Source organism: Halyomorpha halys, unplaced genomic scaffold (assembly GCF_000696795.3).
Source record: "Halyomorpha halys isolate HHAL.00 unplaced genomic scaffold, Hhal_1.1 Scaffold2130.1, whole genome shotgun sequence".
NCBI classification, from domain to species: domain Eukaryota; kingdom Metazoa; phylum Arthropoda; class Insecta; order Hemiptera; family Pentatomidae; genus Halyomorpha; species Halyomorpha halys.
In genome coordinates, this window is record NW_027107016.1 from 87,881 (window position 1) to 110,075 (window position 22,195).

At 33.0% G+C, this 22,195-nt stretch overlaps 2 protein-coding genes across 10 annotated transcripts in view; one reads left to right on the forward strand and one right to left on the reverse strand.

Moving 5' to 3' along the window:
- The window catches only part of LOC106691170 (uncharacterized), a 27,213-nt gene extending 16,188 nt beyond the window's left edge, over positions 1-11,025 (reverse strand). For 3 of the 9 annotated variants that reach the window (XR_001344741.2, XM_014436852.2, XM_014436847.2), the window contains exons 1-2: positions 8,802-8,951; positions 3,169-3,241 (exon numbers count right to left, since the gene is read on the reverse strand). Coding sequence is in view for 6 of the 9 variants with exons in the window: in XM_014436852.2 (XP_014292338.1) it covers positions 3,169-3,241; positions 8,802-8,879 (151 nt within the window). In the remaining 3 variants the exon portion in view is untranslated. Of the gene's footprint in view, positions 1-3,168; positions 3,242-8,801; positions 8,952-9,019; positions 9,134-10,688 lie in introns of those variants that run through there. The other 6 variants (XR_001344742.2, XR_010842872.1, XM_014436849.2 and 3 more) reach the window with 5 other exon arrangements.
- A 5,980-nt stretch (positions 11,026-17,005) lies between these two features.
- LOC106691171 (cilia-and flagella-associated protein 96) overlaps positions 17,006-22,195 on the forward strand; it is a 14,216-nt gene continuing 9,026 nt past the window's right edge. Inside the window, exons 1-2 of the mRNA XM_014436853.2 lie at positions 17,006-17,199; positions 21,814-21,970. Of these exons, the coding sequence (XP_014292339.1) occupies positions 17,067-17,199; positions 21,814-21,970 (290 nt within the window). The 5' untranslated portion in view covers positions 17,006-17,066. The remainder of the gene's footprint in view (positions 17,200-21,813; positions 21,971-22,195) is intronic.

Consider the following 22,195-nt stretch of genomic DNA (forward strand, 5'->3'; position numbering starts at 1 on the left):
TTCTATTTTTAAATTTTCTTCAATAAAACAATTATATTTTAGTTAATATTTTTTATGTTTATGATATGGTTGTCGTGGTGTTGCTTTTTTACATAGTTATTAAGAGTTTCTTATGTATTTTGATAAGGTATGACATGATATAAGTCTTCAAATATCATGCTATAGTATCATTTTATAACTATTATTACTTTAATTCGTTAAATTTTCGATATCGATATTTTAAAATATCGATATTTCAGGTCCGATATAATATCGATATCGATATTGCTTTCCGATATCGATATCGATACCGATATCGATATTTTTCTTTCGATATCCCATCCCTAGGGGGGTCACTCTCGGCGCCTTTTTGGAAGAGACCAAAAAAACCGTTCAGCCGCGCCCGATGGAGGCTTAGGGGAGGTTTGTGATGTTTTACTATGATATGTATATAGGAATTTCTGTTTTTATAGTAAATAGTTTTCATTATTGTTTTTGTTTTCAATATTCATATTGTATTGTATTACTTTACGAGGCTTGTTCGTAAACTGGTGGGAGCAGTTATGGTCTGAATCATATCTCTTATTTCGATGTCAGCTGACTGAGGGGATCAGCTGATCGAATGTATATAAGATTACCGAACACAATAAAGCCAGTATTTTACAGCAGTCCAAGCGTGTTAGATCTTATTCCTTCTTCTCTTTTTAAACATTTTGCGTTTACACATACTTAAGTTATATATATTAGTTACGGACTGTCAGCTGACAGGTCCATATCAGCTGATCGAGAACAGCTGACCGATTGTATATATAAGACGGACAGGCTCCGCAAATAGATCAGCCTTTGACAGCACTTCAAGCGTTTCATTTCGCACTCCTCTCTCTCCTATTATTTTTAGTTTCACTTGAGTAAAAGATAACTTATATATATATCATTATTAAGATATATACATATATAGTAATTAGTATTTATATAATACTTTAAAAATTGCAGTGATTTCGCCCTGCCTCGTTGGTGGTCTTAGCATAGCATCAATCCTTAAAAGTCAGTCTTTGTGTCTTCACTAACAGACGTAATATCGCAATTAGGTCACCATATCTTATAGAATTCTGTAGTGAAGTCAATCATCTTGGCTTTACTCTTAATAGTAAACTACAGTGGCAACTTCATGTTGAAAGGACCAGTATAAAAGCACTGAGGTGTCTCTGGGCGTGTAAAGAAGCCGTAGGTAAATCCTGGGACTTTTATTTATTTATTTTTTTATTATTTTTTTTTTATTTAATGTAATTTACAACTGTACAAAATAATACAATAGGTAAATATGTTGTATGTTTCATATACACTTGAAAATCTAGGGAAGGAACCACCCATTGGTGGTACTTCAAACATTAATTTAAATTAGAAGGTCCCGTGGCCATCTTCTTTTCAGACACCTCGGAGGATTATCAGGGATTGTTAAGGATGAAAGATTAAGAATTAATGGGTTAGGATGGTTAAGGAGTTAGGAATGAAAATACGCATATCTGTTGGACCAAATCTACAACGAATGGGATGTTAAGGTCTTTGTGAATGAGTTTATTTGTAACGTAATAAGGAGCATCAAGGATTTTTCGTAGGATTTTGGATTGACGATTGGATGCGGGAAGAATTTGATGGTTTGGTGGAGGCCCAGAGCTCAATTCCATATGTCCAAATTGGTCTGATTATCGTAGTGTATACTAATTTTTTGTAGTGGATGGGAAGTTCAGAGCGTTTGTCAAGTAAGTGTTGTAGCAATCGGAATCTACGAGCAGTTTCTTGTCGTTTCAGTTTTGTGTGTGGATTCCAAGTAAGTCTCTTGTCAATATGGAGTCCTAAGTATCGAATCTGTTCAACAGGCGTTCCTGGGACCTTAAATCAAAAACTATTGGTTGTACATGGCAGCGATAAGACCCATTGTCCTATACGCTGCTATCGTATGGTGGCATAATACTACAATCTAGTAAATCCCGAGCCTGGCTTGGGAAACTTCAGAGATTGGCATGCCTTATGATGACTGGTACCATAAGCACCACTCCTGCAGCGATGGAGGTTCTTTTGAACATAACACCGCTGCATGTAGAGATTGAGGCTCAAGCCTTCAGCTCTACATGTAGGCTTGAGAAATTTAGAATGAATAAAAGAGTCCATGAGGAATAGGCTAATAACGATTTTTACGGATAGTCAGGCAGCCATTTTTGCGGTGGGTAGCTATGTAATTCGTTTTAAATTGATGGAGGAGTGTAAGGTTAACTTAAACTCTCTTTCCTTGGCCATCAAGTTGCGGGTAGAATGGGTGTCTAGACACAAAGGGAACAAAGGAAATGACCGAGCGGACTATCGCTCTAGGAAAGGATCTGGGACCGCTCATTTTATACCTAACCACACATCACAATTAATGCTGAAAGCAAGGCTGGGTTACCCTGGAGATATACCTGAAGCATGGAACAATCAAAAGTTTTCCTTAAGGGATCCTGCCCGAAAAGAAGTAACACTCTTCTTTACATAAATAGGAGTAATTTAAGATGAGTGGTTAGGTCTATATACGGGACACTGTCAGTTGAATAAGCATCTCTATAAAATAAGGTTGATAGAGTCCACTTTCTGCAGGTTCCGCAGAAAGGATGATGAGACTGCTAACCACATCATTTGAACATCTGATCCAATAGCAAGGTCACGATTCCTCATCTTCGGTAAGGATCATATCTTGCCCCCAAACTTTGCGAAATAGTGGATCATTACACAATATCCAAATTCGCAAAGGCAATTGGCCTGCTCTGAGCAGAGGAGAGACGGCGTACAATACGCCCTCTGTGGCGGTGCATTTTGCCGGAAAAGCAAAAAAAAAAAGTGGATCACTCCGTCTTGGATATTTTTTATTCAGAGTAAGGAATTGTGGGTCTCTATGTATAAATATATAAATATGTCTTATAAGAATAATATTTATTAATTTTTTTCAACCAGTTCAATTGGGCAACATCTCAAAATCTACGGAAATTTTGAAATTATATATTTTGGATATTTTATCCTTATTACTGAGATTACCAATACTAAAATGAACATTTTTGAGATGTTACACCCTTGAATTGTGACAGCGATATGTTAAAACGAGTAATGAAAATTAATTCTAATTTTATGACTGTAATGAAGAAAATTATTTCAAACAATTACCAAAGAGGTCTCGTTTTTCAATGATTTTTATCAAATTTAATACATGGAATGATAACAAACATACTCCCAACATCTAAAAATTAATAAAGATTTTATTAATTAATACATAACAAATATCATATATTCAATATTTATACACTTTTCTTTTCCATACAGTATAAACTATAAAACGGTACAGTATAAACTAAAAACTATAAAAGGGTTAGCAATATGTAAAATATCGATTTAACACACAATTGTTCCAATGCAATATCGAACATTCTTGACCAATCACTAACAAACTGGGATAGGAAATTCCAGAGAGATAGAATAAATAATGACTCCACCAGATTGAATAGGTACATACAATTTCAATAGTACCATATATTTTAAAACGTATTGTAGTCATGTTGTATACATCTCAAAACAAATGAAATAAGTTAAAAGAACAACAGATTATTATCAATTAGAAATTATACAGTTAAATATGCATATATTTAACCGAAAGAAAACCTACAGCAGACGTAGGCCGAAAGATCTTTAAAACAGGAACTTTTTTTTTCCCAAAAAATCTTGTTTTACATATACTGAACAGAGAATAGATAATTTTTAATTGTATAAAGACTTTGTTCAATGAAATACAACAATCATTCACATTTTCACTAAAATTCAGTGGTATTTTTGACAATATAATTTTAGTCGGAAGTTAGGTATAAAATATTAATGTAAAATAATATCATATACAGTTGTATACCTTTCTCTACAATAGCCTGGAAGGGGCCGTATTTTGTTATTAGATGTTTTTCGTTACAAATCTTTTAATTGCAAATAAATCTAAATCCTCTATTTCAAGCTTCGGTACTTTACCCATTACCCATACTATTTAAGGTATCAAAAGAAGTCTAGAAGTCCCTGATAAAACTTCCTTTTCTTTTTTGGCAGAACCTGAATGAACTTAAAAAACATCCATTTCTACAAAAAAACCTCAAAATACGCCTAAATTTCAAATCAGATTAAGTGATAATGGTTTGAACGAAATAGAGTGGCCAGAACACAGCAGGAAAATAACTTAAAATATAAGAACTAAATTTCATTGTAAATTGTACAAAGTAAATATGAGTATCGAAATTGATCTAATTGATTTTCGTTAAGTGTATAATTGGCATTCCTAAATTAAATTACATCTATGATTCACTGAAAATATAACTACAGAATATAAAAATGGCCTAAAGTAGAAATCACCAAATTTTTGCCATGTTGTCTCTGACTAAACATGCCAACGGCGCCACTATTTTAGCCTCGTAATTGTTTCAACAGTTACACAATCCAGAAATGGAAACATTTATCCTCCCATTTTGTCATTTCTTCAATAATAAAGATTGTATATCGGAAGGAAATTCATCGATTATTTCTTTGTCAAATTTAAAAAAACATAAATATAAATTCATGTTTTTTTGATTTTATTAATTAACTAATTGTTTCAAGGAAAGTAATGGTATTAATTATTATTTTGGAAATCTTTCAGTTCTTAATCATTATAATGACTTTAATTGTTATTGTTTTATTTAAGAAATTTTAGTGGCCAAATATATGTGAATAGTAAAAATTAATTGAGTAGTTTAGTAAGAATTTTAGTTGAGTTAATCAGTCATCAATTTCATACTTTAATAATAATTTATTTTCGAATAAATATATTATTATTATAATTTCATTTTTTTTACTGCTTTAAAGCCTGCTTATCTTGTGAAACGCTAATCAGTTGGGCACAGTATTTTATCGTTGTATGAACATTTTTTGGCAGTAAACAATATTTTAGAAACTAAATTACTCCTCACCAAACTAAATTATTAGAGTGAACTAGGCTTAGACACCCCACCCCTAACCGTCTACAACTGTTGTTCATTGTTATTCGGTACTATATGTAGGTCACAGTTTATGCAAATTTCTAATTGTCTATAAAGTAAAGTGATCCAGTCTTGGATTGCCAATTGCATTAATGGCTTACGGCAGAGCTCCGGAACTAGCGAGATGTATTATCAGGAACAAAGACATATAGCTCCACCCTAGCGGAGAGATATGATGACATTTAATCACAAGGGACATCTGCTGATGTAATGCTTTGGCGGGGCGTGAGTAGTTTAATCTCGAGTAACAAACGCCTGCGATTATTTGTGTGTCATCGCCAGGGCTTACCTAATCACATTCGGCTTAAGGTATAGTCGTAAAGGAGAGTAGCCTTAGATTTTGTTAAGTTTAATATATATAAATATAAGGGTCGTTATATAACAAGTGACATCAGCCCTTTTCTTGATAGAGCCTGAATTTACAGACCAATACTAATTGATATAAAAATTTTAAACATTTAAAAAAAAAAGATAATTTACAGGTAGTTGGAAAACGTTATCTCCATGGATATATTGCCAAAAAAGTGTGCAACCCTTTATTTAGATAAAAATAAAAAGAACTTCATAACAAAGTCTCCGAATATTTACAGAAAAAGTATTTAAATAATTAATGATACAATAAGCATTGAAAAAAAATTAAATCTGTGCTAATGAAGGGTCCGGTGTGCAGTATTTTGTAAGGAAGTGCAGTAGCTAGACCAACGGTTGTCCAAGGAGGTGATTTGCTCAGAATCACACTCGACCGCCACCAAAATTTTACCTAATTAATGGTACACACTCCATGAGCATGGGTGGACTCCAGACGGCTTCCGAACCCAGAGGACTGGCTCACAGCTACCGTAAAACATAAAATAATTATCTCCCACACCCGAATCGAACCCGTGTCATTGCAGTGACCTTACCACTGAGATATCCGCTTCCACATACAATATTAATATTTACAAAATAAGTTTCTCAGATCAATTTCTATTTAGTACAACACACAATTCAATCACGTAATCAAGTCATTACACTGCTTTAACAGCTTAAATTTATCACGAGCACTAGCAGCAATTAGGGCTTCCTTATTCACTAATATTCTCCTGAATCATCCACGAGTTTTGGGAAGACAGATAGAATAATTTCATCCCCTCAGCAGTGGAATATGTTGCACTGAAGGGGTGGAAAAACCGAAACAAACGAATTAGAAGGGATAAGTAACAATATAAAATAACAACAAAAAATGTTTCATTCTCGTAAGGTTGAGAAATAAAAATGGAAAAATTGCCACCTTCATAGTATCAAAAATTTGGGCATAGTATTCACAATGACAGAGGCATAACTCAAAAAACTCTGTTTTAGAAAATAGAGCTGTTTGAAGTTTTTTAGAAAGTATTTTACTTAACTATTAAAAATACTAACATCAGTAACAAAATTACAACCGCAGTGTGTTGTTAGAGTGTCCACCGCAAACACTGTTATACATGGATTCTACACACTACCATCAGGATATGTGGAATATTAGGAGGTGGGAATGAGCATAGAACTAGGGGAGGGGATTAAGGTTGCGACAGGCGCACTTCCAGAAATCTCACTTCAGGGTGCAAGTGTCAAAATGATACAGTCATTAGAAACTCCCTATTTTTTCGTACATTAATGTTTAATATCAATTGTATGTGTAAGGTGTATGAAAGACAAACATTCATTTCAACAAAAATAAGATTTATTTATTTAATTGTAACAAGAAAATTATTATCTTAATAGTAATAAAATTTATTAAATTAAGAACTAATACATTATTTAAATAACAATTTTAGGGAGCTAAACGACCATATAGTACAAATTCTGGACGTGTACTGATGTAATCAAATCTTAGGGATCGAAACAGAAATGAAAACATTTCAACATTAATAACTATTCTAAATTGGTCAACTACCACAACTTATCTCGATTCATGTGATTTACTTTGAAGACCCCTCCCAGAAATAAAAGCTTTAATTTCAACAGGATCGATGTATTTTTACATCAAAATATTTTGTTTCCCTAGTCGTTTTCTAGTATTCAGTGGATTTTTATCCCACTTTCATTCTATATTCACCTTTCCTCTTTTTTTCGCATGAGCAATGTAAAACTTTCATCGTTATTATCATTTTCTTCCTCACTAGATCAGTTTCAGAATCTTCTTTCCTTTCTTCCATTTGTTCGCACTCACCAATATCACTATTCTCATGATCTTAGTAATCTGGGACATTGTATTGGTCTGCGAGAGGGAAAATGGGGTAAAAGCCCACTTCCTGTGGCATAGAAAAAATAAAAAAAGAAAGTAATCTGGAGCATTATATCTTCTGTTGTAAAATAACAGCTTGCTAGTCGTCTGGATTGGTCAAATTGCAAATTTACTTCTCCCCAGGTATAGAAAACTGAAAAAAGGCAAAAACCAATGGTCTTTTTCACAAAGAGCGTAAGTATCAATTTGGTACCAATGGTGCTTACAAATGGATGAAGAAAATTTGATATACTCGAGAATATGATACTTACCTATAAAATAGTAAAATGCTGAGTTAATATAAATACATCGAAAACAAAAATCATGCCAAATTCAATAGAAATACCAATTTATTTAAACAATAGTGAGATAGAATATGTTGAGGAATATATTTACAAAGGGCAGACAGTAACGTTAGTAGGAAATATGAATATGGAATTAGAAAGAAGAATAATATTCGGGTGGTGTAAATATTGGTCTCTCCGAAAGAACTTTAAAATCAACCAATGTCTGGATCTTGAAGACAAAATTTTGACCAAATGTGTGTATCCCACGGTTCTCAATGGGGCTCAAACCTGGGTGGTAACAAAAAAACTTGGATCTGAGGCTGAATACCATGAAATGCAATTCCTAAGGAGTTTAATGTTCATTAAGAAACGAGATATATTAGAATATTAAGGGATTCTTAAAAAAATAAACAAAAGTCTAAGGGTTGGGGCCCACCGATTAAAATGGAGCTGGGCTGGGTACTTGGCCAGAATGAAAGTCGGTAGATGGGTGGCTTGCACGGACTGAGTCCCTACTTACCAATAAAATGGTTAAGGCTGAGTCGAAAAGAAGTAGTACTGTTGAACTAGCAAAAACTCATAATAACGGGCGCAAGTATCAATCAACTAGTGTTTATAGAGAAAACGAAACACCACCCTGAGTAGCTAACATCGCTGGCAGATTGACGATTAAAAGTCCAGATGGTTGTAAGGAGGAGAGCCTCACTCACCAATCACGTTCCACGTACCACGGCGCTGGGTTAATGTTGTTGGGTTGAAAGCTGGAAGGGTCTAAGACACTTATCAAAGGGCATCTCCTAGAAATAGTATATCAATATAATAGTTTAAAGTGACCAGGAGAAACCTATAGAAAACTGTCAATATATATGTGTACCTTCCCTTTATAAAATACATATTCTTGCAATAGAAATATGTTTCGTACATTTCAGTAACAAAGGGCAATCAGGATGCCAATCTTAAAAAGGATAGGTTACATCACCACCATAATTGCCTACTCTTTGTGATATAAATATTTACATTATTTATATACGATAACTATTGAAAGGAGAGCAATCCATTCCTACGTAGGTTGGTAGCGATATATTACAATATTCTTTATAATCATATTTTACTTTTTAAGTCTCTTTGGTATTTTCACATATTTCATCGTAGCCTACAATGACTTTTAATAGAAAGATCAATTATAATTAAATGTATCAGAATGAAGAATACACTCACCAGTTGTACGCTCCCTATGATGAAATTTCTCAACCTCAAACTTACAAAATGGGTGCTTCTCCCCCGATCTCCTTCCATCAGCCAGCATTGCAGGAATGCCTGTCACAAATTTGGCAAATTAAACTATTATACAAGCGAAAACAAGTAGTATCCTAGCACTATTGTAAATGTAACAGATGATTAATAAATATTATGGAATCATTAAGATAAGTATTTACTTGATATTTTTGTTTTGATTATAAGATAGGGAATGAAGACAAATGAATATAGATAATTGTGAAGAATTTAGTTCTTTTTAGTGATGATGCACTAAAATACGTGACTACAAACCGATACTAGTTTCTTGTTACTGACAAAGCTATATAACCTTTCACTAATCATACAAGAGGGAGTAAATTGAATAAAATAAGGTTTATACATTAAATTGATATTAAAGCCACCTCAAATCAACTATGTCTTTTTGTTGGAAGGCTTTAAAATGAACAAAAAACAAACTGGCTCGGATTAAACATTTATTTGGTTCAATTTAATCATTTGAAAACTAAAAACTAACATAAACAAAATATACAAGCAAAAATACAAAGGCCTTTCACATAAAAATAATATAGCCAGATAAATTATGAAAACGAAAAGAAACTAATTTACAAATAAACAAACAAATAAATATATATAAAATAAATACTGCACGACGAAAGGTTGCTCCACTCCGGTAGGTCAGAGGAAGAGTGCTGCCGAGATGTATTGGTCTGGCTCATCGATGGTCCAAATATCCAACAGTCGTATTGTATTAGGCGAGCCGACAAAATGAACACAGACAGGGCTGGTTACACACGTTCCTTGGGTTCAGGGGTTGGCCACTAATTATTTAATTAATTGGAACTCATATTAAAATCGAATCACAGAAGTGGTCTGGTTCCGAACTGTTATGACGACGAGTACACTCAAAACATGTCAAATAAAATAATATCAACCAAACGCCGACAGGGCTGCTAATGACGCTACCAGGGCCACTAATTAGTTGGAACTGCCATAAAAAAAACTAAGATGGTCGGTCCGTTGCTAGGGTGACGCCTTAGCAACTGTTTCTATTACTCATTATTACAAACAAATATAATTACATATTTTTTTCTTTTCAAATAACTAAATCTAAATAAAACAATACAAATAAAAATATATGTAACTAAATTAAACACTAATAAAACTTAAATCCTATTTACAAGGTAATTATATTATGGCGTTAACAATTGTCGATTCCTTTCCGGATGAATTTATTCTCAATGGATTTTTTATTTATTTTTTATAATATTTTCGTTGAATGAAATTCCACAGAATTTTCTCAAGTAGAACATTTTTTCTGTTTAATTTTGGAGTAATCGTACATTACACGCATGCCACATTTGCTATAAATGCGCGTGTAATGGCCTGTCTGAGGGTAGCCTAAATCAAAACCCAAAATTCGTACAAAATTGAAATCATATACTTAAGGCATGTATAAGCCAGGGATGACACAGAACTTTATCGTTACAATCGACAAGCCGAAAAGTGCCTCTATATAAAATCGATTTTTCATATATGTTCGATTTTATCAAAAATTATACAGAATTAGAAAATCTTCCTCTAAAATATCTTTAATTTCGTTTATATGAAAAAATAACCATTTCTTATTGTTAGCAATTATAACTAATAGATACAAAAATTATGAAGAAGTTGGTGAGTGCGGTCAAAAGAAAACAAAAAATAGTTAACAACTATTTTTTCTGTGACGTTCCACCTCACTTTGTAGGGATTCATCAGAGCTAAAAATATACAAAAACTACTACAAATATTTTGGCATAGTAGGATAATGAGATGCAAAAATGTAAATTACCGCATTAAACTAGAACTTACGCATTTATTCTAAATCATAGCCAGCCAGCCCGTTCCGCATTGTGTAGACGTCTGAATTCTGTCATCTCTGAGATCATCCTTTTTTGGACTAAATATTCTTCGCATTGCTTTATTTTGGTTTTCTAAAATAAGTATTGTTCCTCCTTAACGTGAACTGCCATCTTTCCTACCAGTAAGAATAGTAGGTATGTTACAATAAAACATAACTTCTCGAATCCTTCTCATGTTTTCCTCTTCAATTTTGTTTCAATTGTTGTAAACTCCTCCACATTGCAATCGTATTCCTTCTTTCATTTATGGCAAGGAAAATTCACGTTTCGGCTTCTTATCATATATTGTATTTTGCCTGAGTTCTTTACGGACCTAAATATTAAAAAACATTCATCAATGATGTTGGACATAACTCTTATTTTATTTTCTTAAATCTCCTTATGAAGTAAAGTAAAATCATCAAAACGAGGAATAAAATTGTATTGTTAAATAATTCAATCCGATATTTTGTAGTTAATTTTCTAGAAACTCATTAAAGTGCTAAGTTGATAAAATTTAAATAAGTATAATCGCACTGTTTTAAATCTAAATAAACTTTTTAGTTCTATATTTTTTAGAACAAGAATTTTCTGTTTGAACGTAATTAAATATTGTTTTAACATACGGACTACAAATTTACTTAGTGTTCCTTGTACTTTTGGGAAACTATTTGAGTTGTGTTCGGTCAATTGAATTATTAATCTTTCTAAAATCAATAAAAAACTGGTTAACTTCCTCTCTTTATTTTCGTCTGTTCTCTTAAAGTTTTCGGAGTAAAACAAATTGTAATAATGAATTCATTAGCACATTACACAACCTTCACTTAACATTCTACTTTGAGTTCAAATTAATACTCGATCATTTCGGAAGAGATGATGTATATTATTCACTGTGACAATATTTCTAGGTACTAATTTTCCAAATGAGCCATTCATCTAACATATTGAAGAATTCAAAATTTAACAAAAATAATAATATTTCTCATTCTAAAATTTTAACATTTTTACTTCCCAACGTATGACTGAAATATAAAAATATACCAATTAACTAAAGATTTGCCTTGTGCTATTAGCTAGTTATTCAATGCTAAAGTACTATGACTGTCTATCTTAAAGTTTATATTTTCTAAAATCGTTGACTGGACAATCCAGAAAATGTGAAATATCAAATTATATTGGCACTTCCGGTTAATTGATTTTATTGGAAATTTTGCTGTCAGACCCCAGGCATAACCTGTCTTAAAAAATTAATTTAAATTTTGGAAAACTATTCCTTTTTGGAACTAGGTTTTTCATACGGATACAGGTCCAGAGACCATTGTGCGATACTTGGTAACCTGGACTCGGAAATAGCTCCAAATGACAAACCTTCTCCTTGCTATAATTATATAGCAATGGATAATAATGGATTACCGTATATAGGTAAGTGAAACTAATAGATGGTAGAAAAGATGAAACATCAATTCCACACATAATGTTCTGTTTTGCTCTAGAAGAAAAAAAAAGCATATAACTCTTTCATTTTAACTTTTGTTTTAAATTATTTTCCCTTCGAATTTAAATAAATTTAGGTTTTTTTATTTATGATTCAAATTCAAACAAAATAATATTTATTTCTCATTATAAATTATAAGTAAATCACAATAATGTAATATAATATTTTCCCATACTCTATTATTATTGGTAATGCACGAGTAATGTGATAGGTACATCGTTGGTGGTAACTGCCAAATCGATCATGTCCTAAATGTGGAGTAAATATTTCAAGCAAATACTTGATAAATATTATCAATAATTAAACACATCTGATTGTAATTACATACATTGTGAAGTAATATTACACGGTTGATTACACTGTGAAACACATCTCATTATCATCGTACTATAGATTGTTAATTTTATAACATAATTAAGATGTTATAAAATGTCTAAAACCAAAAGACCTAGTTTGGAGTTCCCCGAACTGGAGTAAAACTAGCGCCCGAACAAACATCTAGGGCCAAGAAATCATAAAAGTATATGTAATAAAATTCGTGGAAAATGCTATAAAATTCCCCTCTATGATACTCTAGTTTTAGGCAGTTTCTCTTCAGAGTAAGGGCTTAATAAAAACGTTTTTGAACTATGACGCAAAATGATTCCACATCAAAAACTTTGGAAACGATAAACGACAGGAAAATAAGAAACACAATTATTTTCGTTCTCTTAATTGTTTATTCAATTACGAGGAACCACTAAAGCTGTTCGGCGTTTTCTTCTATATGTACGGGGCTTCGGGTGTTCTAAGCCCGACTAGTGGTTCCCTGTACACATATTATATTTAATTTGTTCATATTTCCATTTATTTATGTTTTTATATATTTATATTCTATGTATTTATTTATTTGTATTATGTATCTCTATCGGTTCCTGATGGAAACCGACTGAAAAGGTATGCGAATTATTTAATTGAAACACTAGATACTATTGACCCCCTCGCCATGGTATGATAGATATGAATATCTATAACTAATCATAACGGTATCGTGTTTACCAACTTACTATGCTATGATTATGAGGTAGCATGCAGAGATTCTTACTTATAAAGTAAAGTCGTTGTTACATATTTTATATTTACAATCGTATATACTTCGGCAAGATGAATATCTATAGAGAGCCTGGTAGATCTGTTTTCTTAAACTTTAATTGTTATATTTTGAATTTAGAAGTACCAGTTGGGATCTTTGATATTTATACTGACTCTAAGTTATCAATTCTATTATTGCCATTCCAATTACAACGGAAAAGGTGTTACTTGCTTTGGTACGCCGTTCAATCTTGGCAGTAGCAGCGGAGGGGATCTTGGATCCCGCGTCATTCCGCCGTATTCCGGCTGCCGCTGCTGAATCCCTGCGATGAGTGACTTCTCCTCTGGCCTCTAACTAGTCAGCCACTCTCCACCGTCCTTCCTCTGCTTCTAACTGTTTCCTGGGAAACTGTCTGCCAACTGTCTTCCCCGCAAAGACTGTGGGTCTTGCTAAGGCTCTCCTTCCTGTAAAGACTGTCATCTTCCACCGTTCTCCTGCCCTTTTTACTTCCCTCTACTTCTGATTTCTCCCCACTTCCTATCTCCTTTCTTCTCATTGGTCCTTCTATGCTCCCACGTACTTTTACTTTCCCTTCAGAGGGGTGAGACAGTTCAATGACCTTCGGCTAAAGTCGGTCTTTTTCCTCCCTTTCATCTTCAAATTTAAGCGGCTTCCTTCTTTGCCAGAGGTCGTTGCCTTTGGCCGGAATTTTTAGTGTGCCCTGGTGTGAGATAAGGGCTGTTAAGATACCCCTACCTATGCGGTTAACAGTCCCGAAGGGCGCTTGCTCCAGGCCATATCTGGTATCTACATATATCTATACATTACCTTCAATGTTTTGCCGATCGAGTCATTTACCAGGCCTGGCATGCCGACAACAGAACTTACTTCAAGTTCAAAATTCCAACTGGTGCCTCTCATACATATCAATATATATTTCTATGTAAATGGCCTGAAAATTATTGCATGTATTTGTGTAAATGATTATTGTACTAACAATACTTAAAACATATTATAAATTAAATTTTTGTAATCAACATTTTAATGAATGAGCTTTTATAAAGAATTATCAAATACCACTCTTGATTGTACCTTTACTATAATGGAACCTCAGAAAACCAAAAGTTCGACTTCATCAATCTTCAAAATAAATGACTGCCAATTTATCCCGTTACATTAACAAGTTAATTAGATCGATATGTTCCCGATAAATATTTCAAGGCTATCTAAAAATTATTTCTCACATAGATACACTATCGGCAGCATCATAAAAAACTCAAACGTGAAATACTCGGATTTTAAAATATTTTGCTATTATATTATTATTCGACTATCACAACGGAGAGACTTTCTATACTAAAATGATAATTCTGCCGTATAATCTAGAAATCTCGCTTATTTTACTAGTTATAATGAGGCAAATTAAATGATAAATAGTTATTCATAAAATTAAATCATGAATGAATATAAAAAAAAAACTATAAACAAAAAAATTCGTAAAAAAGATAAATATTCAGGACTGAAAAGCTGAAAAGCCAGACTTTGATGTGAAACATGATTACAGTTTAATCTCTCTTCAACATGGATCCGAATGAATTTAACCCAAGGATATTACATCTTGTATTTTATTTCCCATTAACTTTTATTTTATTCAACCACTTGAAGGGAATAACCTTAACATTTTTATTCCTTTTTTTTTTTTCATTGAAAGTTCTTTTGATTTATGAACGAACATCCGATGTATTAATACTTGATGAAGCAAGGTCTCTATGAAATATGAATGAAGCCTATTGGCTTAAACACAGCATTTTTCTATCTATTTTTAATTAGTGAAAATAATAAACCTTCCAATAAAAGAGATAAGAAGATAATATATTATTGCAAAAGATTTTTTTATTTATTAATTGCTACTTACAATTTAAATAAAAATACATTTAGTAAATTTGATTTAAGATCAAAATGGAGTGAAACACACATGTAGAGAAACTACCCATGGGTAGCACTCACACAATCTTTCTACACTAGAAGGTCTCGTGGCCATCTTCTTTTCAGGCCCCTCGAATGATTTATAGTTTATAGTTTATTTACTATTATAATTCTTTTCTAAATGCTTTGTGTGTGTGTTTACCAGTGTTTATGATTTAATTTTATGGATAACTATTTATTTGCCTTATTATAACTAGTAAAATAAGCGAGATTTCTAGATTATAAGGCAGAATTATCATCTTTAGTATAGAAAGTCTCTTCGTTGAGATAGTCGAATAATAATGTAATAGCAAAATATTTTAAAATCCGAGTATCTCACGTTTGAGTTTATTCTGACGCTGCCGATAGTGTGTCTATGTGAGAAATAATTTTTAGATAGCCTTGAAATATTTATCTATTATTCATTATTATTCAGTGCGATGTGTACTCGGCGAGCTATAATAGATAGTATACATTTTCATGGGCCAAAAACAAAAACAACACGAAAGTGAAATATTGAAATCCTATTATCAGCCATACTGTGCAGCTTTATAGCAACTTTTTCATACTTATGAACAAATATTACAACAACTTATACATTGCAATTGCTAAAAAATTACATTTCACTTTAAGTTAGTAAAAATCAATCTTTTAAAAGTGTCGGATTTTCGGTAAAACGACTTCTTTAGATACCGCATATACGGAATGCTGCTAGCAGGATAGGACTAACTACTAGCAAAGTTGGGTCGGGAAATTTTTCTTTTTGAGTCTATATCTCGAAAACGTAATAAGTGAATTAAAAATAATTTGGAACATATATATTAATTATCCAAGCATACTTGACAGCCGGAATGCACCTGATACTAAATCATGATGTATTATCATATTATGCATTTTACACCCTTTCTTCTGTCTTATACTACTCCTATAACAACAAGTCGGGGCTCCCGTAGCTCACTGGTTAACTGACGGTCTTACCAAATTGATGTCTATGTTATGTTGATGTTCCGGTTCGAATCCGGCCTAAGACGTTGACTTTTTTTATTGAGTGGTGGTCCCACAAAATGAAAAACTTTAACCCCCAACCATTGTTAGGTAGTAGAGGACTCCAATGGGAGTCTTGGCCGAAAAAAAAAACAACAAGTCGATCGCGACACGCTTATAAGATGAACAATAGATCTTATATACAGGAAAAGATGGACACCCCTGCATTATAGAAAAATAGTACACTGTTTTTCACTGCAAACCCATCAAGATAAGACAACATTTAATTTTGACGTTGGAAAACAAAATTTTCTTATTTCAATTCCAGTATGCTTTAACGTTAACATTTCGCTTACGTATTATTTGTAGTGACTGCAACTGTGACAACAATATCTTGATGGTAAATTGCATTCTTTGAAAACTGAGACACGAATCAGTCGAAATGGTTGGGGTGAAAGGTATTAGTACCTCAATTTCCTTCCATTTTCGGATTGCGTTATCAATGATCAGTGCAACCAGGAGAGTGAGCCTTGCCGTATTTTATGCTGTCTCTCTGACCAATGTATTCACTGTTGTAGTCTTCTCGATGATATTCCAAGTTCCCGTGTTGTTTTCCAAAATAACCTACGTTTTTCCAGAACGATAAACGTTTATTGATATTACTTGGTTCAAACAAACTCTTCATTTTTATATAGCAGTATAGAAGTGTAAATAGACCAAGGCAGTTGTTTCAAAAAATTAGAACAAAAAATAAATCATATGTTCATTTTCAATGAAATTTCACTACGAATTTTAGTCGTATTTTTACTAATAGTTTATTATAACGATAGGATATGGCGAAGACAAAGATTAGTCCTGCACCGCCGGATATTGGCTTCCACTATGGGAAGACGGACCTGGAGCGGATAGGTTTCTTCGCAGAGCTGGGTTACCTCCATGGAGGCGGCTACTCACCGCCCATAACAAGTAAGACACTTTACTATTCCAACAGCAGTCCCCGGTTTTTTATAGTCGAAGTGTGATAGTAAATTTTAAAAACTATAGCTTTTCTACTCCAGAGAGTTAGGTGAGTGGCATCCTACTGTTTCAAAACGAATGTAAAGTCGAAAAGGTAGGGGTTGACCACGCCTTCGGAGCTCAGTTTTACTTTGAGATTAATAGGGATGGGGTGTCCACCATTGTAGTCTAAATTAAAGAATTAAGCCCTCCTTTTTGTTTCACTTTTACTGGAGTGTACTCCCTCCATTATACTTCTTATAATAAAATACAATATCTTAAATGGAATTTATTATTCAACATTGCTTGTTTATGTTAGTAGAGCAGATATTGGTACTTTGCTGAATTTAATCTTGAAGATTTTATAACCCTCAATCTTCATAACTGATTTTAACGAACAAAAATTGATCAATGAATTACTTACAAGACATTCACCATATACTTAACGTAAATTTACTTATAAAAACGGATCATTGTCATTAAAGACTTTGAAATTGAGAGGCATGAGCACTCTACCCTTGATTTCCTTTATTTACACATCAGAATTCGAATTAGATGAGTGAGAAATATCAGAGCGTCTAATTAGTTTCGTAAGCATTAGCTGTGCAGAATAGTGAGGCTTTTGGCCACTGATCCAGATCTTACTAGCACAATTAGAGTCAGCTTCATTCTAGGCAATTCATTGAGATATGACACTGTGCAATCCTAAGAGTCCTGTTATCCTAATCTTTTATTAGGATTACACACTCTTATGTGAAATAGTGGACGGTTCATCCTGCAGGAACAGCCTTCATCTTTTGAGGAGCACAATAATACAGGACAGATTACATATCGATGTAATCCTTTACATACAAATGATATAAAAGAGAAGATTGAATAAATAGAAACGTTTCAAGGACCGTTCCATCTATGCCGTTAACCTTAACTATATTCTAAAAGGGAAATCAAACTACGGCCATTATGCAATAAATACAAAAGCAATGCTTAAAACCCTCAATTATTGTTTTGATTTAACAATTACATTTGCTCATAAAAAACTCAACATTGCATGAACTAATGTGGATGATATATGAGGCGGTTTTTGCGTGATAAATATTTTTAATATCGATTGCAATTTAGTTTTATAATTTCATTTAAAGGAAAAAAGACAAAGTACTTCTGTGTCTCTGCTGTAATACCGCTGGAAAACAAAAGGAAAATAAATTGAAAATAATAACATAACTATTTTGCAAACAATTTACGAGACGCTTACTGAAGCACTAATTCTGTCGAATACAATGCAATAAGATAGTAAACTATCACTGTCAAGCAACAACCAAAGAGATGGTCTGATTCAGAAATACATTTGGTTTGAAAAACGCCTAAAAATCAAAACACTTGTTCAGTCACCATCCGTTTAAAGCATATCGATGACTCGATTTTCTTTTTGAGAATCGTTTCGATCAAAATCAGCTTCTAGTGTCATTAGTTTAAGATTATGTCCAATATACGTAAGCATCATTGCATTGTAAACTAAAATTTATTGTCCTTAACTTGGCTTTCAATCCAGAATACTCTCCAGAAGAACATCTGAAAATTTAATATAAATTCTTTAACATCTTTCTTTCTTTTACTGGCACAACAGGCGCATGATGCTGCCCTTGGCCTGCTCAACGGCCACCAACCATCATTCTCTATCTTCTGAAAGGGTAGCTGGGATCCTCTGTTGTCGCAGATCCCGCCTCACAGTATCCCTCTATCGGCCCTTCGGCCTACCACGTTGCCGCACACCATCCGGAACGTAACTGTACAGTTTATGTGCCACTCTTTCCTCACTCATCCTCATTACATAGCCAAGCCATTTAAGCCTCTGTACGAGGAGTGCTACATTCCTTGTAGAGCCCAAAAAGTTTTTCCTACTTCCCCCATTACCACTCTCGCATACGGGTCCTAAGATTCCCCTCAGAATTAGTCTTTCAAACCTATCTAGCGGGTTAATGCTTTTCTTGTTCAGGGTCTAAGTTTCTCCACCGTATGTGACTACTGGCCTTATTACGTTTTGGACAGGGTTAATTTGGTGGTATGGCTGTTTTGATGAGCCTTACACTGGAGAAATAGGCTCTACTTCCAGCAGCAATTATGTCTTTTCAACTTCTTCTGCTTCATCCTGGTTCTCATTGATAATAGAGCGAAGGATAATAAAGCGAAAAATAACTTCTTACCACTTCGAAAGTATAGGGGTCCAAATCCGCTTAACATACTAGCTAAATATTCCCAGCTCTAATACATTTCTTATTCTTTATCATTGGATTTCTTATATTCCTAAAACTGCCATTATTGCATTTGAATAAAAAAGAAATAGTTCAGAAACTATTTTAAACTTTACGGTACGACTTTTGTTTGCGGTATCGGAGCGTCATTGCCATTGGTTTAATTCTTGTGATTTTTATTCTGATTTCTGCTCTAGAACATGGCCTATTTTACTTAATGAAGGTAGTTAGTTAACTTCCGAACACTAGGATCGTGACCTGAGATCAGAAATCCATGCTTTGCAATTTTGAATCCTGTTTCCAGAGTTAGACGGAAAAGAAATCCTCCCCATCATCCCAAATCAGTTAGCACTTTCCGTCAGTGCAATTTTTAGATGGTCCACAGCCACCGCCCAAAGAACAGTTGAACTGTCAGATAAACGTCCCACTAGGATACAAATTGTAACTGAAAATCATAAAAAATCAATCAGAAGAAAATTAGTGTCTTATTGCGATTGTGTGAATCATTCTAATTGTGAAAAAAATATCATTTTCCATTTAATTGTAATTTAACATCATTTGTGAAATTAATTTGAAAGTTTTCTTTAGTATAGTAGAAGTCGATCACTTGATTCAATGCACGTAACATACTCTACCGGATTTTAACCTTAAAAATGATTTATGCAAATATTAACCTTCTTGAACGAACTCTATGTCTCCGGAAAGCGGACTGTTTGACTTAATTTGATCCATTTATTTGTAAGTAGAGTGGTATTAAAAAAAAAAAATTACTTATATTGGTATATATTATAACTCTCCTTTTAACGAGTATTCTTTAATCTTATAATGCCGTAAGGCAAAACAAGAAAATTGTAAACAAACAAATGTATTATATATTATCATATAATCAGTATTGTATTTATATTTTTATCAATAAAGAGGATTTTAAAATTTAAAAAAAAAAACAGTATTCGGCCTGGTTTTGTTACAAGTGAATGAAGTTCCAATTATTTCTCCGATTCATTATATCACCCATTCCAAAACCACATAATATGGATCCATAATTAACCAATCATTAAGTTAGTTGATCCCAGAAATTATTAGATTACAGAGCTACTGACATCTGGATACTGCAAAAAAATATTTGCATTTCAGTCTTATATAGTGCATACACGTCCTTTAGTTTAACGCTACTTAAATTCAATGGAGGTTGGAAGATTCTTAACAATAGCTGCGGTTCTCCCTGACTTTCAACAACTGTGGGTTTTTATTCCCCATTTCCCTCCACACCACTTCGGTATGCAGCAGTTAGCAAGGGACAGCCGACGACCACTGGACAAACCACAAACCGAAAATTACTGCTGCATTGTACTTCCACAACCACATCGCCCGTAATGCCAGTCTCGTTACGCTCAGAGAAAGCTATTGTGGAGGTAATTATCGTTGGCATGCGAACGATTTTTAATGGGATTCCTTCATAAAGCCTCAGAGTTATTACTAATTGCTAAGTCATAAAGTGGGACAGTTTGTAGGTATTTTTTGCACCTCGGTAATTTTTGAGGATTACTGAACAAAATTACGGTGTCCCAATCAGAGATTAGTTGAAATCCCTAATTATTAATCCTGCATCTTATTCCTAATCATAAATCAACAAATGGAATATATGTATACTTTTTATTTTAGTTGTCATTATATTAGTATCGTGACATAAGGATGATTTCATACTGTTGGCTGGTAGTTCTGGATAAATAAAATAATAATATTAAAACCGAGAAATAGAATTTTAAAAAAAATATATATCTAATAATAGAATGAATGATATGGTTTACTATTAAGAATTATTCTTTCTTTTTAATTAAAGCACTTGCAAACATGTTTTAATCTCATCAAAACTCAATATTTCCAAAGGTTTTAATGTTCTAGTGATCAAACATTACCAACTTTTCCAGTATTGAAATCAAAGAAATATTTCTCTCATCTTATACTTTAAAAAAACACACAATTTTAAAGAAAATACTTAATTAAAACTTTGTTTTAATTCCATAGTTTCATTATTTTTAAATTTATAACATGTTAACATCAATGAGACATTTTCAAGCATGTGAGAAATTGAAAAAAATAAATAGTTAAATTAAGCAAATTTTCACGAGAAAAAATACAATAATATTAAACAAAAGAATGTTTTGACGATACGAAAGGTTATCAAGATTAAGTAGGATGTTGTTAGTTACGAACCCGAGGGTCTGTAGGGCATATGATTATAACATTACTCAAAATCTAAGTCAATTAGTTTTGTTAATATATTAAAATTCCAAAAACGTTCACTATTCAGATTTATCAATTCTTTCTCTTTCAGTTCCTCAGATCAGAGACCCGAAAAATAGGCAGATGTTTCCAGAATTTCCTAAAATAAAAACTACAGGTCTACAAGACTGTTACTTTGATAAAGCCTTTAAGAGGCTTTTTATCGGAGAGGCGAACTACGACCCTCTGAGGAGCGCTCTAAGAGAAAGGTAAGTATCTAATCTACTCCAATAATGATTTTAGGTACGTCAGAAAAATTATATTGATATCTAGCACAAACACAAACAACTATAAATTACGAAAGCTTCAGTGATGATGATTGCTTTAATTATTAAAATATTACAAATTATGATTTCTCACGATATATTGCTATGTATTGAGGAATTAGCCATTATTTCAACAATATGTCGTTTATTAAGGTGTTTCGTCATCTG